The sequence below is a fragment of the Stegodyphus dumicola genome, chromosome 2 (assembly GCF_044657685.1).
Source record: "Stegodyphus dumicola isolate Sdum_Otavi_A_Nest chromosome 2, ASM4465768v1".
NCBI lineage: Eukaryota > Metazoa > Arthropoda > Arachnida > Araneae > Eresidae > Stegodyphus > Stegodyphus dumicola.
The window spans coordinates 111807882-111830620 of NC_140769.1; the positions used below are offsets into that span (position 1 = coordinate 111807882).

A 22739-nucleotide genomic window follows, 5' to 3' on the forward strand; every position below is an offset into this window, starting at 1 on the left:
TCGAAAATTTCTTACAAACTAACGGAGGGAATTAAAAGCAAAAAGCGAACATCTTAACAATCTGAATCTTTAATTTTTAATTACAGATCTAACTGACATAATTTCTAACATATTTAATTTGTAAAATAAAACATAGCGCATATTTTACACCGTTATTGGAGTCTTTTGACACTTTTTGGATCATTATGTTGTGCAATCAATTCTTTTATCAGTATGCATGCCATCCGTAAAGTGTTGCCATTGCTCAGGTAATAAGATTTTCAACATATCTTTCATGTCACCTGCAGCCAGTTTCCAGAGTCCCATTCGATGTGATTGATAAGTGCGTTATTTGGTAAAATTGAGGTATATGAAAGAAACAATTGCGCTTCTTAGTAATTTAAACGTTTATTTTCTTTTTAATAATATATCTAAATCTAAATCAGTTTCATGATATACCCATTTTATAATTATTAAGAACATTTACAACATTAAGTTTAATTAAATTTATGTTGTTTCTAATGCCATACATTACGCGCTGCAAGACAAAAACCTGCTTTCGTTTAAAAATCATCAATTCCTTAATTTTTATATTATTTTATAAACATAGCCTTTTTATTTACCTTTGTATAATTTTTGATAAAATTAAGAACAATGAAAGAGAAAAAGAGAAAAATAGCCTCATTTTCTTTATAAGTAAATATTTCTATGGCTTACCGACAAAAAAAAAAAAAAAAAAAAAAAAAAAAAACGCAATCGTATTATCTGGATTTTTACATTATTCGGATGGGTTACAGTCCAGGTTAATTCGCATATTTGGAGTTTTATTAATACTTCAGAATTACAGATTATCAGATGTTACAGATTGCTTTGATGCTGATACTTAATAAATTCGCACCCTATTTCTTAATTTTTAAAATAAACACAAAAGTCACGCAGAAAACAATTTTTACTTAAAAATATTTGTACTTCCGCTTAACTGACAAGTTACATTTACAATAAACAAATTAACTGCGAGGAAATTAATTAAATATAGTACACAGCTCCTCTTTCACAGGCATAAGACAACGTACTCGTCTGTCACACCGATGCCATGCAAGGAAATAAAATTTTTAAACTTGACGGAGGAAATGTAATTACCATCATACTCCTTCTTTTCAGAGAATCTATATTAGATTAACCGGAAGTATGGTAATCTTCCTTCCGTCTCTCGCGTTGCGTGTGTGTGCGGGGAAAGAAGGGGTAATACATTCAGCCCAGACTACTTGATGTCTGTTTTGAGGAGAATATAATAGAGAAGAATTAAAAATTCATTATCATATTGGATTATGCTAAGTGGTGGTATTTTTCTCGGGGAAATATGGGATTAATTATTTATCGCCAGTTCAAAGAAAAAGAAAGAACAAAAAATTTCTCAGTTTTCGGACTATAGCTGGAATTTTCCGCATTTCGTCTTCAAAATGTGAGACAGTTCAATTTCAGAGTGGTTAATGCGCAAGGTTTCACTCTTGAGTTATTATTAATTGTTTATGGTTTTAATTGCTGATCCCTTCACATTATAAATGATATGATTCATTCAGACGTGTGCGAATTATAGAATACTGAAACTCTAAATATCCGAACTAGCTGATATTACAGCGTACTCCGATAGTTGTATATAATATATATATATATATATATATATAATATATATATATATATATATATTATATACAACTATCAACTATATATATATATATTATATACTATATATATATATATTATATACAACTATCAACAACAATGATATATATATATATCATTCGAAATATATGTTAGTCAAATGTTTGTGTTATCGGTAAGATTTCTGGCGAACAACAGGATATTAATAATACATTTTCTACACCACTGAAGCAAATACCATTGAAACTGCGCGCGGATGTTGACCTTCCAGGCGCCCGCATCTTCCATGGGTCACTTGGCAAGTTTGTAAAAGATCTTAGAGAATGAACAGTTAGATTTCGTGAAGTTTGTCTAAAGAATGTTTCTCATTTTTATTTATAATTTTTTAATTATTAATGTTATTAATTTAAGAAGCAGTCACAAAAGTGGCTTATAAGCTTAATAATAATAGTTTTATTTTTGTAATACTATTATTTTATTACTTTTATTTTATTAATTTCTTATTTTTTATTATTTAGTTTGTTATTTTATTAGTTTCAGTCTTATTTTTGTACCATTATTTGATTTTGCTAAAGAATTTCTTCAGAATTTGTAAAATACTTAGTCAGAATTGTAAAATTTTCTCAGAATCTCAGACCTATGTCAAAAGTATCCGCGAAGAATTCTACTCATCAACTTTGTATTACTCTTGGTAACATATTCTATAACATTGCTATAATTTGTCGAAAATGTGACAATGTCAAAATCTTTTATAACATCTATGTTATACCTGTAACAAAATTTTATAGTTCATAGAAAAATCTCTGTAGAATGAACATTCTTCTTAAAAGCGTAAAAAATTCTCCATAATATGTATATCACCACTATATCAAAATTTTGGGTAAAAGTTTACAATTGGATGCCTCTTGTTTCTTGGCGATTCTTTTTTGACGCCAAGATCGGTTCCAGGAGGGTGCAATTTCAAGATGGCCGCTAAACAAAAGCAAATTAAGAAGTCAAAGACTGCACAAACTCTGTGTCTATGTACACATCGATCTGTTTTCACTTAAAAAAAACATCCTAGAATTTCACAAACTAGGCATTTCGCACTGCCTTAAATTTGTCCATGTACACATCAATCTATTTTCATTTAAATAAAATCTGGAAGCTAAAACAAAGTTAAAACTATCATGGTAACCAGAAGTGAAGTTTCATCGCCAAAATTTAAAAAAAAATATGTCACTAATCGAAGGGGCACCCAATTCTACACTAAAGCCCAAAATTGTATCGAAAGATTTTTTTTTTTTTTTTTTTTTTTTTTTTTTTTTTAATAAAAGCTGCTAAATGAACAGAAAAAGCTGAAAGTCTTTCAGACGGAACAGCTGCTCATTCTGTGGTTTCCTGTATGAAACAGGTTAAAATGTTTTTATTTAATTCAGTAATTCAAAACGATCACGATCATAATGAATACGTTTCAATATATGCAACGTAAAATAGCATGAGATCTTGCCTTAAAACCCTGAGTATTCTTAAAACAGTGTTGTACAACTATAAAATACTAAGTGAATTAATCTACGAGTATAACATTGTTCATACAAAAAGTAAAGACAAAACTTTATAGCTCGGTGTGTAAGAAAAAGCTTTTATTATCTTTTACATGCGATGTATAAGGTGAATGAAGCAATGTGATTTGTCCAAGCGGGGTGTAAGGTCGTGAATGTGCCAGTAATAAGGAAGGTAGCACCGGTGATGGCATCAATTCTTTTATTCAGACCACAAAAAGACACAGATACAAAATTCAATTAATACATTTAGAAAACTTTAACAGGTATCCGAGCAGGTGGTATGATCAGACACATTAGCCAAAATGGCACTTATCACCCCCCACTGTACGAATAATAAATCTCCACACCTTCGCTCACTGTCGGAGCTTCCCAACTCTCTCTGCGATTCACGTCGAAACCACTGCTGTCATACTTGCGCAAGCGCAGTACTCTGTTGCCATCCAGAGTTCATTATAGGGGCTAGTTACAATTCATTATATTGCTTCTGTACATATTTTGGTCAATAATTGTCACACCGCAAATCGTCACACTTACTTTCCTTTTTATTCAATAACAAGTTTAAACATTCTGAATATTTTGCAGTTCATTCACCAGTTATTACAACACTTTGCTGTTTTTCCCGTTACTGATAATTTTCTTCCATATCTTTAATTGACTCAACAGTCACGTATTCGTAGGAGAACACAGATTAAGAACCGCCTGTCTAAAAGCGTTGTTTTCCAACGTGCATACTATCGCCTACCACTCGGCGCTGTTGAAATGGGAAGCGTTTTTACTCTAAAAGGCAGAATAAAGGAATTAGCAGTAGGTGGTCAATAGAAATATGCTTAGAAAATTCTGTTGTTTAAATATTTTTGAAACAGTCATTTAAACATTTACCTGATTATACAAATGTTATAATAACCATATCTTTGCACGTATCATGCCAAATTTTGTAAGCGACGCTTCACACAAATTGGAACAAGTTGCACATAAACCAAAAGAGAAACACGCCAAGGAGAAACTTAAAATTACTAACGAAACAACCTTGTATTTGGCGTAGATATAGACAAGAAACTCAATCGATTTCGAGGACAAACATATTCCTCTTCATCAGGAGCAAAGAAATTTGCAAGATAGAAAAGCAGCGGGCGTTTTATGCCCTACTGCAGTAAAGCGAACAGGAAGGTAGTGTCATCTGTCGCCAAAATTAGTAACGGAAATTGAAAACTTAAGTTAATAGATTTTTAAAAGAGTTAGGAAGGACTGGATTGGACTTAAAGTCATTAACTAAACAAGCTAAATCTTTGTAAATGTAAAAAGCTTCAAGAAAATCTAACTCTCCAATGGAAGAAGCTTTTTGGATAATTTTTGCAGATCCAAAGTCAAAACTGTGATTAAATTCCCAACTCCGATTAGTTATCGAAGACTTGTTAATTTCGCTTCTTTCACATAAGATCCATGTTTCCTATTACGAAACGTCAATGCTGTTTTAGTTTGGCCGATATATCTCAAACCACACTGAAACGAAATGCTACAAATTCTTCAAGAATTAAGGTCAGAAATGGAATCGTTAAGAAAGGAACCATAGATTTTATTGAAGAAGTCATGTATTCTGGAGAAGTCATGAAATTTTACAACTAACAGAAGGATAAAATGGAAGTACGACAAGGTTATTAGTGTTATTTCTAACAGCGGAACATTTTCTTTTTATGGCACGTTGAAAATTTTTTAAAGGTTTTAGCAATGACCATAGGAGAAACTCCTCAGTCAATGACAACTGATCTCAAATAATTGAGTTCGTTAGTAAGCAGTGGTTCTCAGGAACAAACTAATAGAAAAAAGAAGCCATTTTTTGCTTAGCCGGATCACATGACTTAGCATGGGGTGGTAAACAAACAGAAAAGGGTTTACGGTAAACAGTAGTACTGAAATCAGATTCACTGCGAATTATAAGCATATCAAGGAAGGGAAGGGTATTGTCAAATTCAGTTTCAAAAGTGAACTTGATAGCAGGATCAATAGAATTTATAATAGATAAAATCTGGGATAAATCTTTTTTATTACCATCAAAAAGCGCGAAAGTGTCGGCTACGTAGCGAATCCAGAATAGTTTTTCAAAAAACTTGACCTCAAAATAGTGCATAAAATTCCTTCGTTTTTGATGAAGAGTGACCTGTTTGCCCTCGAAATCGATTGAATTTTTCTGTCTAAATTTACGCGAAATACAAGTTTGTTTCTTTACTAATTTTAAGATGCATTAAAAACCCATACTTATAATGATATCTAATGCCCACAAGTAGCATATTTTTTTTATCATACATACTGCATGTACTATGGTAGGAATTTGAGCATGTTTTGCAGGTTCGTTACTGTAAATGTGTTGAGAAATTATGTGTTGAGTTTAACGTTTATATTGTATTTCCGTACTGCTTGATGAGCTTTAGTTGATAATTTGGTGCCAGTGCAAGTACAATGACTACCATCCTTTCTTTCCATCGACGGTGTAGCAGTTAGCATACGGCCAGGTGACCCCGCTGGTGAAATTAACTTTGCTACAAAAGTTTCTAGATTTCAGGCTCCCCAGGCCAATGTTTGGCGAAGGGACAAGTAAACTGATGTGTTTCAGTTATTTTCAAAAATGAAAGCTCCCTCCTTTCTAACATGCCTTTGTGGTGTAACGGTAGCGCATTCGACGCGTCTTCGAGAGATCCAGATTCGAGTCCCGGCGACGGCACTGCTAATTTTTCATGTCTCCGTCATCAAAATAACCTAATGACTCTACAGTGGCGGCCGAACTAAAAGGTGGTGGACTATGATTCTTCACCACCGGGAATTGGCGATTGACTACCCTAATCCCGAGTCTCCCTTTAAAAGGGGGAGTATATAGGGTATTTTCTCCCTTCTTTCTGCATGCCTTCGTGGTGTAACAGTAGCACACTTGGCGCATATTCGATAGGTCCAAGTTCGAGTCCCGCTGACGGCTTTGCTCAATTTTCACGTCTCCAGCATCAAAATAACGTACGGGTCCACAGGTTTGCTTTGCGCAAGACCAGTGCTGGAATGCAAAACGAATGCTGGAGAAGTCAGTGGTCCAGGGATTGAGAAGGGTGCAATGCGGGTGAGGGGAACAATTTCAGTTTCTCCATATACTGAGCTATGGGTGGATTTGATGCAACTTCAATACTGTTAATTGGCTCCCACAACGTAAACAGTTTAAGAATTCTGTAGATAACTTTAATACATGTAACGGTATGACTGTGTTACATGGATATACTTGGTACAATCAGAAATATAACACATCAATTGTGACAATAAACATTTAACAGAGTTACTGATACAAAAAATTTAAAATAATACATTAAGTAAGGCAATATACACAATTATTCAAGGTTAAAATTAGAGTACATGACATTAAATAAAAGATAATTAACATATGTAGATATTTATCCGGTAGATATTTATGCATGACCTACCTGAAAACTACCTCGAGTTTTTTGTACATTTTGAGACAGTGATTACAGATTACACTCAAAAGACGTGTAATATATCGCTGTTGCAAAGGCAGAAGACGCTGACAAAGACGGAAATGCTTATCGAAGTAAATCTAAAAAAGTGGGCAGCGAGCCAATATAGATTGAGCAACTGTGATATAAAGTTGAATAAATTAAATAAAAGCATTTTCAGGCCATTTCACATAATAAATTATAAGGATTTAGTTTCACTAGTCGGTTATTTTATGTTAATGGGCTTTAATGTCCTTCTCGTTTCCCATTTTTCTTCCAGAATGTAAATTTCTAGTTCTCATGTATTCAAATGAGGTAGAAAAGACATAGTATTTAAAGGAAGGTTTCAAAAGGTAGAATTAGAGCGCGTTCCGCCTGCTGAAGGCCACATTTGCCAACTGATTCTCTTGAGAGCAGTATTCTGCAGCCTAACATTATTCCCGCCATTAGACTTATCACGCCGACTTGAACCAACTCGCGCATTTTCTATCTGTGTAACCGTTGGGCTAATTTATGTTTACTTAGTTAATTCAGTTTCATTACTTTTGATTTAAGCCATAAATGTTGGCTCTTCTGTAAGCACAAGTGGTCTTTCTGTGAACTTTTATTTGAGTTAAATAAAAGAGTTCTTTACACCCTTTCTCAGTCTCTGTAGTACTTTACAAGGCAAGGCAATTTACTGAAGTCTTAGAGTTCTCGAGTTCTCGTCTGGGTTACCTAAGAATACGAGACTCCACAACCTACTTTACAGAGACCTCAGGAAATCCTTCCATTCACTCTCGGAGACCCTATACATGAAACAGGTATTTTTACACGCATTTATTTAGCTAACTTTTAAAATCATATTTTTCTTCTGCGCGTAACATTTCCAATAATAAAAATAAAGTATCTAAATACTCCTTTTGCAAGAACTTAGAATACTTGAAGGATGATTGCAATAAATATTCAGAATGAAAAATTAGGCATAATCAAAAGCAACAAGTCATTGCAGCTATGAATTCAAGTGACATTAGTGAAGCGTGGTAAGTCTGTCGTGATCAATATTTTACAAGTCTGAATAGTTTATATGGTTATTGGTGTATCCATTCTGCAGCCATTATTTACTTGTGTAACAATAAAAGCATGGTTATTAGTTTCGACAGTAATTACAATAACTTTAGCTAATACAAATACAGTGTTAAATCAGGCAAAAGGAAATTGCTTGGTAAGGTGCCAAATTAACCAAAAATGAAGAAATGGAGATTACAATGTAAAATCTATTTTATGACCCGCAAGTGTCGGAAAATTTATTATCCGCAAAGAAGTTAACTGACAATAAATTTGTAATCAAGGTGCTGAATGCCATATCGTTAAAAATGGTAACAGCTTTTGGTTACATCGGAGACGGTTTATGTATGTTCTTATGAAAAATAAGCATGTTCTCCGCATGAGAGTAGCCCATGCGGAATATATTCTTGGTTGGCATATAGAATTAGAGCACAGAAATCCGGTAGATATTTTGAAGATGCATAAAGCAGCTTTATTTGAAGATACTAATATTGTCTGTGTTCCAGTGCATCAACTTTCAAGGACTGCATTGCAACCAAAGCATGGAAAAAACCATTTCTCAGGAGGTCTAATTTATCATCTTACGAAATCCTCGATTTAGAATATAGCTGCTCATTGTAGACTAATACAAACTGTAACTCCAGGTGATACTAAACATACAAAGGCTGTTCGCATATTTTTAGACGATTTTCATTGTAATAACAGAAATATTTGACCTAAAATTTTTATGTTTTAAATATTCTATTTGATAACTCTTAGCCTTCACTATACTACATAACTAACACACTTATACACCGTAAGACAATAAAGCCTTTTGCTGTATCGGAAGAGGTATTTTATCCCATTGCTCTCGAACACCTTTGCAAAGTCTAAGGTTGTAGGTCAACGTTTGGACAACCCGCAAGTCAAAAAGCGCAAAAATACGTTGCTGATAGATCAGGAGATTTAATAGGATATGAGTGAAGGGGTATGGCCTTGGTACCCGTTTCTTATTCTACTTTTTTCCAGGAAATTAACAGTAGATTTGACGTGTCCTTGCTTGCTTTGTCTTGATGCAGTTCTATTGATTGATCACACTGTGTGTAAAGAGAAGGTATTTAATATTTAAAAATTGGGTATAAAATACGTTTTTGATCATATGTGGAGTTGATCTTAACATTTTTCTCCGCTCTTTTTATTTTTTATTTGCCTTTATACAAAAAACCAGCAATAATCATAAATCCCTTAGAAAACCTTTCTTTAGATTCCTTGAACCTAAGTTTTTTTTTTTTTTTTTCTGCTCTTTGATGATAATAAATGGATCTCTTTTTATTGCAGTCATTTAAATACACCCAATATTCATCCATTGTGACAACATTTTTTCATTTTTGTCCGGATAAATATTTCTCGTAAAGAATTCTGCAGTGCCTTCTGTTTTCGGCGATATGTCGTGAAGAAAGACGATGCACATTACGTTTTTTCGCTTTTTTAAAATTCAAATCAGCATTAACCACTTTGTTGACAGTTGACAATGAGCATTTTAATGAGTTTGCAACTGTCCTTTGACTATGCGAATTGTATTTTTATATTAAAGATCTTACTTTTGCAACATATGAAACATTCCGTTTTTTTCCTTGGATACGTATTTGGAACAATTTTTCCATTTGAAGCTAAATTTTGAAGTTTTTTGGCCTTTGTTATTGACAACATTACCTATCGTAGCTTTAGATATCGAAAAACCATGGCTTTCACAAAGTTTTTTAATAACTAGATACGAATAATTTTCTTCAAAAAGAACACAAACATAGCCTTCCATCCATTGCTTCTTTTAAAGCGACATTTTGCCTGAAAACAAAATTGTCAAGTAGCAGACGATAACTGATACTTCAAAATTATTAGTTGCAGTAAAAAATATTCCAACAAATTTTTTTTACAGCAAACAAAATCGTCTAAAAAATGTGCGAACATCCTCTGTATTCTAACAGTAATTCCTGATTTTAGTAGATACATTAAATTTTTTATCTTCTGAAACACAAAGAAGGAACTAAAGTACGTATTGCATGCTAAATCAAACAATTATTGACTCAATACGGCAAAACACCACAGCGACTGAAGTCTGATCGAAAATCCACCTATACAAGTAAAGATTTTAAAAATTTGCTAACGGAAAATGGCATAATATATGAGAAAAATTTCTATTATCTTCAACAAAATGGAAGAATCACTGAAAGGAATAATCGTACGTCAACGGAAATAGCTAGAGCGATCTGATAGGCGCTTATATTTAAAATAAGTATCGGAGAGGTGAAGGTTGACTCAAAATTATCCGCAAAATATATTGCTGGCGATTAAAGCCATTGCTTATGAAAAATGTTCCAAGAAAGAAAGCATCGTTAATACATATACAAGTATTTGGTGTTCTAACATATATGCATATACCGAAGAGGCAAAAACTAGAAAACATTCCTGTTAAATGTACCATGGTTGGACAGGAAGAAAGAATAAAAGATTATTGTTTGTTGGCTATAAATACTGATACTATAGTAATCAATCGGGATGCAACTGTTATATCAAATGACCCCCCTCCTATGGACAAGCAAAAAGATACTGAAGTTATAACTGCTACTAAAGATAATTCAGAAAAAGAAGATAATTCTCAAAATGCAGAACTAAGAAGTGCTTCTAGACAAAGCAAAAGTGTACCACCTCAAGAGGTAGATTTCTTCATTCACAGTACAGTTAGAGGAAGTCCAACATAACACCATGAGGCATGAAAATAGGAACAAGTCAATGCAAGAAGAATTTAATGCTCTAACGACGAAAGGCACTTGGATATTGGCAAATGGCTGTCGAAGATAAAACCGTTATAGACTGCAAGTACACATATAAGATCAAAAGAGATCTTGCTGCAAATATTTCGTTGGCGAAGTGGCTAACGCGTCGCGCAGCTGCATCACAGCTCCGAGGTTAGATCCCCGGGCTGTGTGAGGTTGATTCAGCCTTTCATTCCTTGACTGGGTCGATAAAATGAGTACCAAGTTCGCTTGGGGACTAAACACCGGGCTTCCTGCGACAAGCTGCCCAGGACATATGCTCTTGCACTGCAGGGTCCAAGGTCAAAAAAGCAGAATTCGGGGCACTGCAGGCCATGTCCCACTAGCGCTGTTGCGCCACTGAGTTTAGTTAAACGAAAAAGGTTTAGATAAAATTTAATTATTCACGATGCAGTTGGGTGCATTTTTTATCGAATCGCATGAGCATGAGCACTGAATATTTCCCGCCAATGACCGATCAAACTAAGTCTTTACAGTTTTTAAAAAACGTAAAATTCAAAAGACAATTCCAAATCTACAAGATTCGCTGTTTCACCCCGTAAAAGGATATAAATTGGGCAATATCAACTATATAAGAGAATTTCAGTGTCAATAACTCATGATTATTATATTTAATGTCAACTACATGTGAAGGAAAATGGACTGACGTATCTCTCAGACAAGTATCCTTCACTGCAAGCACCAAAATTAAAGATCACTTTATCTTATTAAAACATTTTATTATTTTCATCTCGAAAAAGGCATGCAAGTATCTAGTATCTGCTAGTGTTTTTGTAATAAAACACATGTCAGTTAATTGATTTCTAATTTTCGTTATATCTTGATATTGCTGCCAAAGATATTCCGTCAAGAAGAGTATCTTTTGCTACGTTTATGTGTATGGATACATAGACTATTTCTCCGTACTAGAAATATTTGATAATGATTTATCCCCTTTTGAATTACAAAAAATATAGTTAGGAGCGTTATACGATTTTATAATACAAGTAAAAGATATATATAAAGCTCTGTAAAGTACTTACACATATTTATAATATTATGTGCATGCTATATATGTATACACATATCATCAAGTATAAAATAATTTATATATAATTTTTATGTCGCGATGAAATTACCGAAATGCTTAAAAATCTAGTATTTTTAAAAACTGTTTTCTTCCGCAGAATAACAGCAAATTATAAAACATTACGCAACATTGAAAAGCGTGATGAACAAATTTTGCGAAAAGGAATTTTCACGTATCTCACAGATATCTTTCATTTAACACAAAAGTGGAAAAGTTCTATTCCTGGTCAAAACATACCCTGCAGTCTGAGTCACAGACGGAAGAAATGACAGCAGTTCTTTTGTTCAACTGGGATGTGTTTAAGTGTTTTATGGTTTACTCACTTTCCCGCCAAACGAGTACAAAGGAAGGGAAGCATCGTTGCCATGCCATAGTAACCAGGTTATAGGTACAGATTTGACTCTTTATCTCTCAACGTTCGTAGCGCCATCTGTTATTAAAAATCGACACCAGAAAGGTGTGTTAATCCCTCTTAAAGAACATAAACTATTGACACTTTACCAGTGGGAAATATGTGTTGGTAAGCTTCCCCTTCGAGACGTAAACAATCCAGGAAAAAAATGCACTGCCTCGGCTTAAACAACCATCTTTTCTGTATTAAATAAATTTAAACATCCATGTAGCATTAATTCATGATGAAATAATATCAAAAAAAGTCTATCATTTGCACCCTCTGATTTTTAACTCTTATCTAAAGTACGAATTTTTTTGTCCTACATCTTTATTTAAATTTAAACATCCATGTAGCATTAATTCATGATGAAATAATATCAAAAAAAGTCTATCATTTGCACCCTCTGATTTTTAACTCTTATCTAAAGTACGAATTTTTTTGTCCTACATCTTTAATTTCTGGGACATAGTTCTTAAAGTAGAAAATATGCCATAACTTTCTTAAATTACTTCATATGTTTAGTTGGGTTCTGAACATCAAACTCCTTAATTTACATTTTTTTAGTAGCTTAAAGGGGCAATTTGTCCAAAAGGGCTAGTAATTCCGTTTTGGCATTTTGCGTTGGTTCTTTATAAACGGCGTTTCACTTTTCAAATTGTTGCCACCAAATATTGAATCCCAGCATTATATTGCATTATATTTAATGAAATTAAATAATGAAAAGTTTGCTTGAACGTATGTATGTTTCTCTCACTGTTGAAAAACGACGGTACCTAGAAACATTAAATTTTGACCTAGTCCTGCAACTCAAATATGGGCATCTGGAAGCCCAAATTTAGAATTTGTTTGTTATCTACTTCATATTTTTGTAAAACTTTAAGAATTTATGATTAACAAACTCAACGATTTTAAAGCGAGCGATGGCAACGTTGTACAGAAAAAACATTTTTATCTCCAGCGCATAAGTCTCTGTATCGGAAATTCTAAACACGTGCTCTTTTTAAATATTTTGTGATATTGCTGTTGAATTGAATTTCATGGTCTTATAACGAAAAACATGATATATTTAATAAATAAAAGTAACACACAAAACGTTCAAAAAAACTTCCCTTTGGGTGTAATATAAAATCTGAAAGCTTTCAGATTTTTTTTAAATTTTTATGATTTTTTTTTTTTTTTTTTTTTTCCGTTTTTCATTTTAAAATTTTTCTAATGATAAATTCTCTTTCTAGGCGTTAAACTGTTATCTGATTTTTTCCACCCTTTTAAGTGGAATTCAATTTATTTTCATTCTTAATTTTAACTAACTGTAAAATACTTTAAAATGAATGTTTATTTTACATCCTCGTACTTTCAAGTGTAATTTAAACTTTCATCCCGTGTTATAAATGTATATTGGCCCATCCTGTACTATAAAACTGCATCTTGACAGTTCTAAGTTCCCGCCCTTCCCAACTCTTAAATAAAGATATCGCCTGCGATTCCAACGGAAAGAAATGTTTCCTTTATTTCCTTAATAAGCGAATGAAAAATTTATTCATTATTCTTTTTTGAGTAAAAACAAAATATTTATTATAATTTTCTTCTATTTTTATAAGAATTGATTACCTTCGTTGTTGCAGTCACAGTTTTACTTCTTGAGTTATGATGAAACGTATAAAAAATTCTAAAGAAGGAAACGTCTGTACTAATTAGAGTGCTCTTAAGATAAATCTATTGGTAGGAAAAAAGCTAGTTTTTGTTTGAAGTGAAAGAATGATCGCTGCCCATTTACGAGATATTTTCGATGTATTTAAAAGAATAGAACAGATATAACAATCAACTTTCGTGAAAGGGAGAGGAGGGAGTTAGGTTTCGCAAACTTATTAATCCATGAGTTTGCAATGCTGTGTTTTTGGAGAATGTTTAATGAATAACTATATAATTAATATAATGAAAATAAAAATAATAAATAAATATTCTTACAAAATAAGGTTTTATTTATAGTTTATAAAAGAACTTAGGCACAAGAAGGAAAATAATGATAATTTTTAGTATTCTAAAAAGTTGACAATTTTCTGTCCTTTATGTTTCAGTAAGAAAATTTTTAACAAGATTTAATTAATGGGCAAAAGTAAAAAAAAAATAATAATAATAATAATAATAATAATTTTCAAATTTTGTTAATGATTTTGTTAAATTATTCATTTTTACAAGCAAATAAACTTAGAATGGTGAAAACTGCGAACCAAAACCATACAATCTAATACGAAAATTAAAGGAAAATACAGGCAGTTTAATCGGAAAATTGGAAAAAAAAAATGCATTATATATTTTTGTTTTTCTCCTGAAGAAGAGAGATCAGTGGTTAATCGTCTCTGAAAATCAATAGTGTTTGATTCAATCTCCGTGCCAATCTAAGGCTGCTTTTCTGTCTAATTTTAAACTAATACAGACTTTATTATTATTACTGTAAATATTTATGATAAAGCATGCAAAGGCATCTGCATCAAAGTAAGGAAACTTCCGTAACAGAGTTTCTACGAAAAATTTGGATCGAATTCATGTTTACACATGAGGAAAGCCACAGTACCGAAGGGCCTGTGTTCGAATCCCGGAGAAGGGAGGGATGTATAGTGTCTCCCGGAGAAAGCAGTTATGTAAATGTATAGTGTCTTTGTGGCATGGGGACTTTCTAAACATATGGCTAGGCGAAAGTTCTCTCGTGTGGTTTGTTTGTAGGAGGAGATGAGTGAGAGACCCTCGGAATTCCTCAAAATTGGAATGGAAGCAGGAAGTTATTGTGTATTATCTCCTTGAGGCTCTAGCAACCATTCTTCTTAAAGTAACGGATAAGACAACAACAACAAAAGGAAAGTGAGCTCGGGGTGATTCTCACAAATTCTCCGACATGGACCCTACATATACGTTCAGTTGCCCATAAGTTTTGAGTGTGTAAAGCCACATCATTCCCCTTATTTGCTCAAAATAGCGTTCTATCTATTGATAATAAGTTACTCATTTACAAATTCATTTTGCGACCCATGTTGTGTTATGCCTGTCCAGTCTGTACGTACTCATGTAAAGCAGATAGGAAAAACTGAAAACTGCCCAGAACTGTGTTCTGACGCAGATTACAAATGCATCTTGGTACATTAGGAACAGTAGAATTCATGAAGAACTTGGTATTATTAAACTCAGAACATTTTATTAGGACATTGCCAAAACCTTTCACTGTGTTTCACTGTAAAAAAGAACTCTCAGCGACACTGAGCTCAGAATTTCTAATTTTGATTATAAAAATATACAACATAAAAAATTAACCAATGGCCATTCTGAACCCAACAGTGATTATAGAGAACTGAAGCAATATTTTTCTTTAAAATTTATATTCTGTGCTATTGTATGTAATTCTGTGCTGTATTTGTAATTGCAGCATTCTTATGTATTTTCTTTTTGTGATCCCATTACATTTAGTATTTTTATTGTGTATTATATCTTCTCACTACTGAAACCTGTGTTTCGTACTGCATACTTATGATTCATCGGTTAGATATCTTTCTGTTTCGTTAAAAAAAAAAAAAAAAGAAAAAAAAAGAAAGGAAGAAGGAAGAAAAGAAAAGAAAAAAGAAAATCTGAAAGGTTTCAGATTTTAAATTACGTCCAAAAGGAATTTTTATATTTTGTGTGTTACATTTATTTATTAAATATCACGGTCTTCGAACTTAAACCATAAAATTCAGTTCAACAGCAATATCGCAAAATAGTTTTAAAATGAGTATATCTTTAGAATTTCCGATACAGAGACTCACGCGCTAGAGATAAAAATGTTTTTCCTGTACAACGTTGCCATTGCTCACTTTGAAATCCTTGAGTTTGTTAATCAAAAATTCGTTAAATATTTACAAAATATAAAATCGATCATAAAACAAATTTGGGCTTCCACATGCCCATATTCGCAGTAGGATTACGTCATTCAAAATTCGATGGCTCTATGTATCGTTCTTTTATCACAATGCGAGAAATATACGTACATTTACGCAGATTTTTCATTATTTAATTTCCTCAAATATAATGCAAGTCTTTAACATTTGGTGGCAACAGTTTAAAAAGTGAAACAGGCATTTATAGTAAACCAACGCAAAATTGCAAAACGAAAACAATACTCCTTCAGGGACATAGCACTTTTGGACTAAAAAGAGTTTCTTCAATTTGTAAAAAATAAAAATAAATAAATAAATAAAATAATAAAAATTATTAGAAAAACCTGAAATATTTCAGATTTTAAATTACGTCCAAAGGGGCGTTTTTTTTTTTTTAAGTTTAGTGTGGCGATTTTTATTTATTAAATATCATGTTCTTTGCACTTAAACCATAAAATTTAGCTCAATAGCAGTGTTGCGAAATAATTTTAAAATGAGCATATCTTTAGAATTTCCGATACACAGTTCGACGCGCTGGAGATAAAAAGTTTTTTTTTTTTTTTTTTTTTTTTTTTTTTTTTTTTTTTTTCCCGTAGAGTGTTGCCATTGCTCGCTTTTAAATAGTTGAGTTTGTTACTCAAAAATTCGTTAAAGTTTTACAAAATATGAAATCGATAATAAAACAAATTCCAAATTTCAAATTTGGGATTCCAGATGCCCATATTCGTAGTAGGATTACGTCATTCAAAATTCGATTGTTCTATGTACCGTTGTTTTATCACAATACGAGAAATATACATACATTTATGCAGATTTTTCATTATTTAATTTCTTCAAATATAATGCAGGACTCTAACATTTTGTGGCAACAGTTTGAAAAGTGAACCGACATTTATGAGTCCGACGCAAAATGCCAAAACGAAAGTAATAGTCCTTCGGGACTCAAATCCCTTTGGACTAAAAAATACGTCTAATAAAAAAATAAATAAAATAAATTACGTCTACGTCCAAAGGGAAGCAGGGAAGCCAAAAAAATATCCATACTGCCAGATTGTTCGTCGGACATTGGAATGTCGATATACCAGTGTTCAGCAGTCGGCCAGTGGTGAACGCCTTTAAAAAATTATATTACGGACTATTTATTTGATAATAGCATAATAAAAGATAAGGAAGTCCATAAATTGTTGTCGAATATAATGCATTGCTGCCAACCTTGAAATATGATAAACAATAACTTCTTTGCGCATTGCGCTGCTCAGCGATACACTTCGAAAGAACACCACAAACAAATTTGACTCAAAAACATTTTATAATACAGAATTCAAGTTGATCAAAAAATTATAATATTTTTAAATATAAAATTTAGTAGTTTAATATTTAATTCATTATTCTAATTTTCAGTTCTATGTTAAGTTATGTTGGTTCGCTAATGATTTTCTATTGTGTAGATATCTCAAAATTTTGCATTAATGAAAACCGAGCAGAAAAGGCGAAAAAATATCAAACAAAATTTTAGTTATTTACCTATTAAATATTAATTAAAATGCTGTGTAAATGTATGGATATAACCAGTTTAGATCGAATACAAATTAATCAGAAAAATTATGCTGAAAAGTACTTGGAAAAAAAATTTAATTTGAGTTTCGTTTAGAAATGATCATGTCGTTCGTTGCCCTTAGCGCTTTTCTAGTACCAGAGATGCTATTAATCTCAAAACTCAGTTTTTGAGAGTATCACTTTTCAAATCGTCACCACAAAATGTTATGGCTATTATTTTTTTTTAAATTATAACTAATGACGAATCTGTATGCATGTATGTATGTTTCTGGTATTGGGGATCAACCGAGCCACCGAGCTTTAAACGCACCAGAACATAGATACTTCAAAGCTCGAAATTTGAATTTCGGAATTGTTTTTGATTTATTCCTATTTTGTAGAAATTTGACGCTATTTTTATTTAAAAACTCGGAGATGTAAAAGCGAGAAGTGGCAACAATGCTAACATTTTTATTTCCAGCTCGCCAGACTGTTGCCATACGATAAAATATAACATATTTACCTTTCAATTTCAATCCGCAAATTCGGCTATTTGAAAGCAATGTATTACCGCTACCTCAAGTAGAATACTTATTATCTCAATGCAACAGCATATTGCCATTCAATAAAGCGTAAAATATTTAACTTTCAATTTTAATCTTCCTGTTACTGAGCAGCAAACCAAATGAGTGAAAAGCAATACAGGCAGTTCTTAAAAAAAATTTTTTTTTTTGTCCTTTGTAATCTGATTGATTTAAATAAAAATGCATTATATCATGAGATGTCTAATTAGAAATAATAAATATTTTTATGAAATAATACTAGATGGGCTCGTTAAAATCATTTATACATTTTTCTTTTTTATAATAATTCTTTTAGCCGGCTGGCAGCTCAAGCGCCAATTTTTCAAAGAAATAATATATCGAATATATAACAAAGTATAGGAAACCTAACACTCTATCGGGAATTCAAAAGACGTGCTGTTTTTAAATATTTTGTGATATTGTGATTTTTAAATATTTTGAATTTTATGTGACGTAAGTGCGAAGAAAGCGATGATTAATAATAAAGTTAAAAAAAGAATTGCCAGCAAGAGTGCGTACATAAATAGTTCAGATAAAAATATATGCTATTTATGATGCAGTAAATATTCTAGAAACAGGCTAATTCACTGAAAATATCTTTCATATCAGAGAACGTATGTATACAACTATACTACTAAATAATCAATTATTACATAGTGTGTCAGGAAAAGAGCAGTTAAACTTACTAAAGGAAGCTGTCTAATCTGGATACTACTGTTACTTTTAAATATAGTTCATATATATAGTAACTTTTAGAAATAAAAATATATACAAAAATTAAACGGCATATAGTATACATATTCATATCTGCAAATTTGGGAATAGAATATAAACATCCTTAAAATGTCTGATAACCGAAGTCCTTAGGGAAATTCAGTATTAAATTCCTTTAGATGATGTGATGTCCTCAAGACATCTGAGAATAAACATCTTCCCGTGGCAATACGTCTTAAATAGCATATTCTTAGGATGTTAAATTATTAAGTGTACAGGACATACAGGAATCAATATCCTCATCGTGTCTCGGGAAATATGAGATTAGCAAAGGACATCCTGAGTATATGATGTGTTATGGAGCTACTTTACAGTTACTCTACCATACATTTCATTTACGTATTCTGACAAGTCTTACATTGCCAAAAAAAGCTGATTGTCAAATTACTGGTCACTGCTATCAAACACTATATCACTCAATTTCTCTTAAATTTTTATTTAAATGATAAAATTCTGAATAAATTTAATTTATAATATGTCTGTTTGATGATTTTTATAAACATTCGCAACATCAATTTAATCAATAAAAAAATATTTTAACGTAATATATTATATACCTCTCACAGAAAAAAGTGTTTTTTTTTTTTTTTAAATTTTTTGGCAGTGCTTTTAAAACATCTGTGTGGTATAGACGTTTGCAAGCATATAGTGTCTGTGCAGCAAGGGCTATTTGTATATACAAAATATACAGCGAGTCGAAAGTCCTCTCGAGAGATTGATGGTAGAGGAAGAGGGGGGGGAAGACCTTCCGACCGCCTCATCCAGGTAATTCTTCCTCAAAACTGGGGCTAAAGTTTAACAGTTAGGTAGGTTCAGCAATATCACAATTACCTGTGGTACTATGGAGGAGTTAGCCAAGCTTTTACCTGTACCTATAACAGCGCTTCGGCCCACTAGAGGCCGAGCGGTAAAATACATTGAACATTGGAAGTTCGATTTGAGCTCTATTCCAGACGAATAGGCTCACTGCATCGGCCTTTTCGTGATTTTCCCCATGTGTAACATGAGTCGAGAATGTTTCCCTCAGAAAGTCCTCCAAGAAGGCGTCCCTGCCTTTAAGCAGATAGCCATTGAATGCTTTGCCGTAACCAAACAAACGTAGTAGTGCTCCTGTTTTCAGTGTAAGTTTTGCCAGTAAAATTTTTTTATTAAAGTATCTCTTTCAGTTTCATTCTTTATTAATTAAAATCTTAGTTACCGCAATGAACAAAGAACAACAAAGAACTTACTGAAAGAGATCTATTTCAATATAAGAAATATATTTCTTACGTTTAGAAAAATTTACTGCGTTCAAATAAATGGATAACGAAAGCATGACACATGAAATTAGCGCATATATCTCTCTGTAGAAAATGCTTTGGTGCATATTGTCATATAACGGAAAAGATCCCTAGTTATTTATCGGCATCTTTTAAAAATAGACAGACGATAAGGTACTAAAAAAATATGCTCAAAACCAAAAATTAATTCAAATATTTTCTAAAACATAGTAAAGTACTAAAAAAGTGCATAATCAAAGGCTCCATTGATACCTAAATCAAATAATAAAAATTTGTCACGTAAATAAAAGTAATAAAAAAAAGCGCAGCTAATTTTCATGACTGTTTTCATATTTTTACATGTAAATAATATAAAACAGATTCCGTTATTTTACCATCGGAAAGCGTAAAGTATGTTTGGTAATGTTTAACCGCAACACCAGTTTATCTTAATCAATTAATTATCAGAGAAAGTCCAAATTATTTTAAACGGAGCAGGTACTCACCAGAAGGCATCTTGCCAGTGTCCGGCTTCCCATAATCGTTGCTGTCAGTCGTCCCAGAAATCAGACATTCTACCTACCTGAGGGTAACTTTACGCGCACGTCAACCCTCCACTCACCCAAGGTCATGACGTCACATGTCGGAAGCGTGACGTACTAGGAACAACCCTAATCAAGCCCCGGCCACGTGTTTCTCCGCCACTCATCAACACTGTGATGTCGAACGCAACTCAATACAATTGCCGTATCTTGTTTCAGCCGTTGACAATTTGGGATGGATCCGTGCGCTTCTAGATGGTGCCAGTGCTAATGAAATGTCTTTAAGCAAGCAACAGGTGCTGAAGTCGAGTGTGGTGGTGGTGGAGAGAGACGAGAGGGGAGCAGAACCTGTTTGGCTTGGCTCCAGTGTTGTTTTGAAGTTTTGTGTACAAATGCACATTGCGTGAATGTCTTGCGGTTTTTTCCGACCTTTTGACGCAACACTGAATGAAAAAAATAAACAAAATATAAGTAACTAAATAAATATAAAGCATCAAATCATTTCTCTTAGCTGTTTTGGTTTTCAACTGCGAACGCGTAATCACTCATGCAACCACTTAGAAGCGTGAAAATTTAATCGTCGGATAGTTTTGAAAATAAGTTGCATTCTACTTCAACGCCGGGATGAGATGGTCTGCTTGGGGAAATATGGTAGTTCTTACGGCAAGTACGTGAGGGCGAAGAAGGTACATACCCCAATTCTCTAAAACTTTCTTTCTACTGTACTTAAATATGTTTTTTAGGCAATTTAATAGCCTTTCTGGGCTATTAATTTCGTCCACGTAAAACGGCGTTTCGCTTTTCAAATTGTTGCCACCAAATATTACAGCTCTGCATTATATTTAAAGAAATTAAATAATAAAAAATCTGCAGGTTTCTCACATTGTGAAAAAAACAACGGTACCTAGAGCCATCAAATTTTGTATTAACGTAGTCCTGCACCCGAATATGGGCATCTGGAAACTCAAATTTGGAATTTATTTTATTATCTATTTCTTATTTTGTAAAACTTTAACGGATTTTCGATTAGCAAACTCAACGTTTTCAAAGCGAGCAATGGCAACACTGTACGAGGGGGGGAAGCATTTTTATCTCAAGCGCGCGAGACTGTGTATCGGAAATTCAAAGATATGCTCATTTTAAATATTTTTTATATTGCTGTTGCACTGAATTTTGTAGTTATAGTACGAATAACATGATATTTAATAAATAAAGGTAGCACACAAAACGCCCCTTTGGGCGTAATATAAAATCTGAAAGCTTTCAAATTTTTTTTCACCCAATGGCGGGCCCTCGGTCAATTTCGGCTTGGCCACGACTAAGGCCAGAAGTGGTGATCGCTTTATTATGGAGGCACCTGATAGGTGGGCCACCTTTGCTTCCTATGAAGGGACGGACATTTACAACTATGCTTTCTCCGGGATTCGAACTCGGAGCCTTTGGTATAAGCATTCGGCTTCTCAACCACTAACCACTGTCTGGTTGGTATTTAAAATATCTAAAATTTTATATATTAATTTAATTCAAGAGCTTAAGAATGTAGAATTAGAGAGAGGAACAAAGTTTTAAACTTCATATTATAGTTCTTCATGTCGTTCTTCAAAAATCATGCACTAGACTATTGCCTCCCACTCTCGTTGGTGAGCCATAAATCCTACTATTAGATCGCAAGGACACTCACACATATACTTCATTAATTTTTCTTTCCAGGATTTTTGTTCTTAACTCATTGTAACTTTTAATAGTATAACTTATTTTCCTTTTATCCTTATGTTTGATATATTCAATTTCAGAATGATAGCAACCACATTCTGGTTATTTTAGAGACCCAGGGACCACTGACGAGATCACGTGCCTCCATTCACAAACAATTATCGTATTTTTTTCATATTTCATTATCATACTTACTACTAATGTTTAACATTAGCACAGCCATTTCTTTGCATGCACTGTGAATAGAATTCGCAAAGACAATGAAAGATTTTCGGAAGTTTTCTCAACTAAATTGACTATTTTTCAGTTTTTTACTTCACGGTTACAGAAAGTGCTCAATTAGCTTAACGAAAAATTTTTTGATAGTCTAGTGTTTTAAAAAAAGGAAAATATAGTGTTCTTCTGCCAATCGCCTGATTATTTGTTGTTGCCGTTG

At 32.9% G+C, this 22739-nt stretch overlaps 1 protein-coding gene across 1 annotated transcript in view; it reads right to left on the bottom strand.

Moving 5' to 3' along the window:
• LOC118185081 (protein spaetzle 5-like) overlaps positions 1-20913 on the bottom strand; it is a 60062-nt gene extending 39149 nt beyond the window's left edge. The window contains exon 1 of the mRNA XM_035354875.2: positions 20555-20913. Coding sequence (XP_035210766.1) covers positions 20555-20587 — 33 coding nt within the window. The 5' untranslated portion in view covers positions 20588-20913. The remainder of the gene's footprint in view (positions 1-20554) is intronic.
• Positions 20914-22739: the final 1826 nt, after the last annotated feature.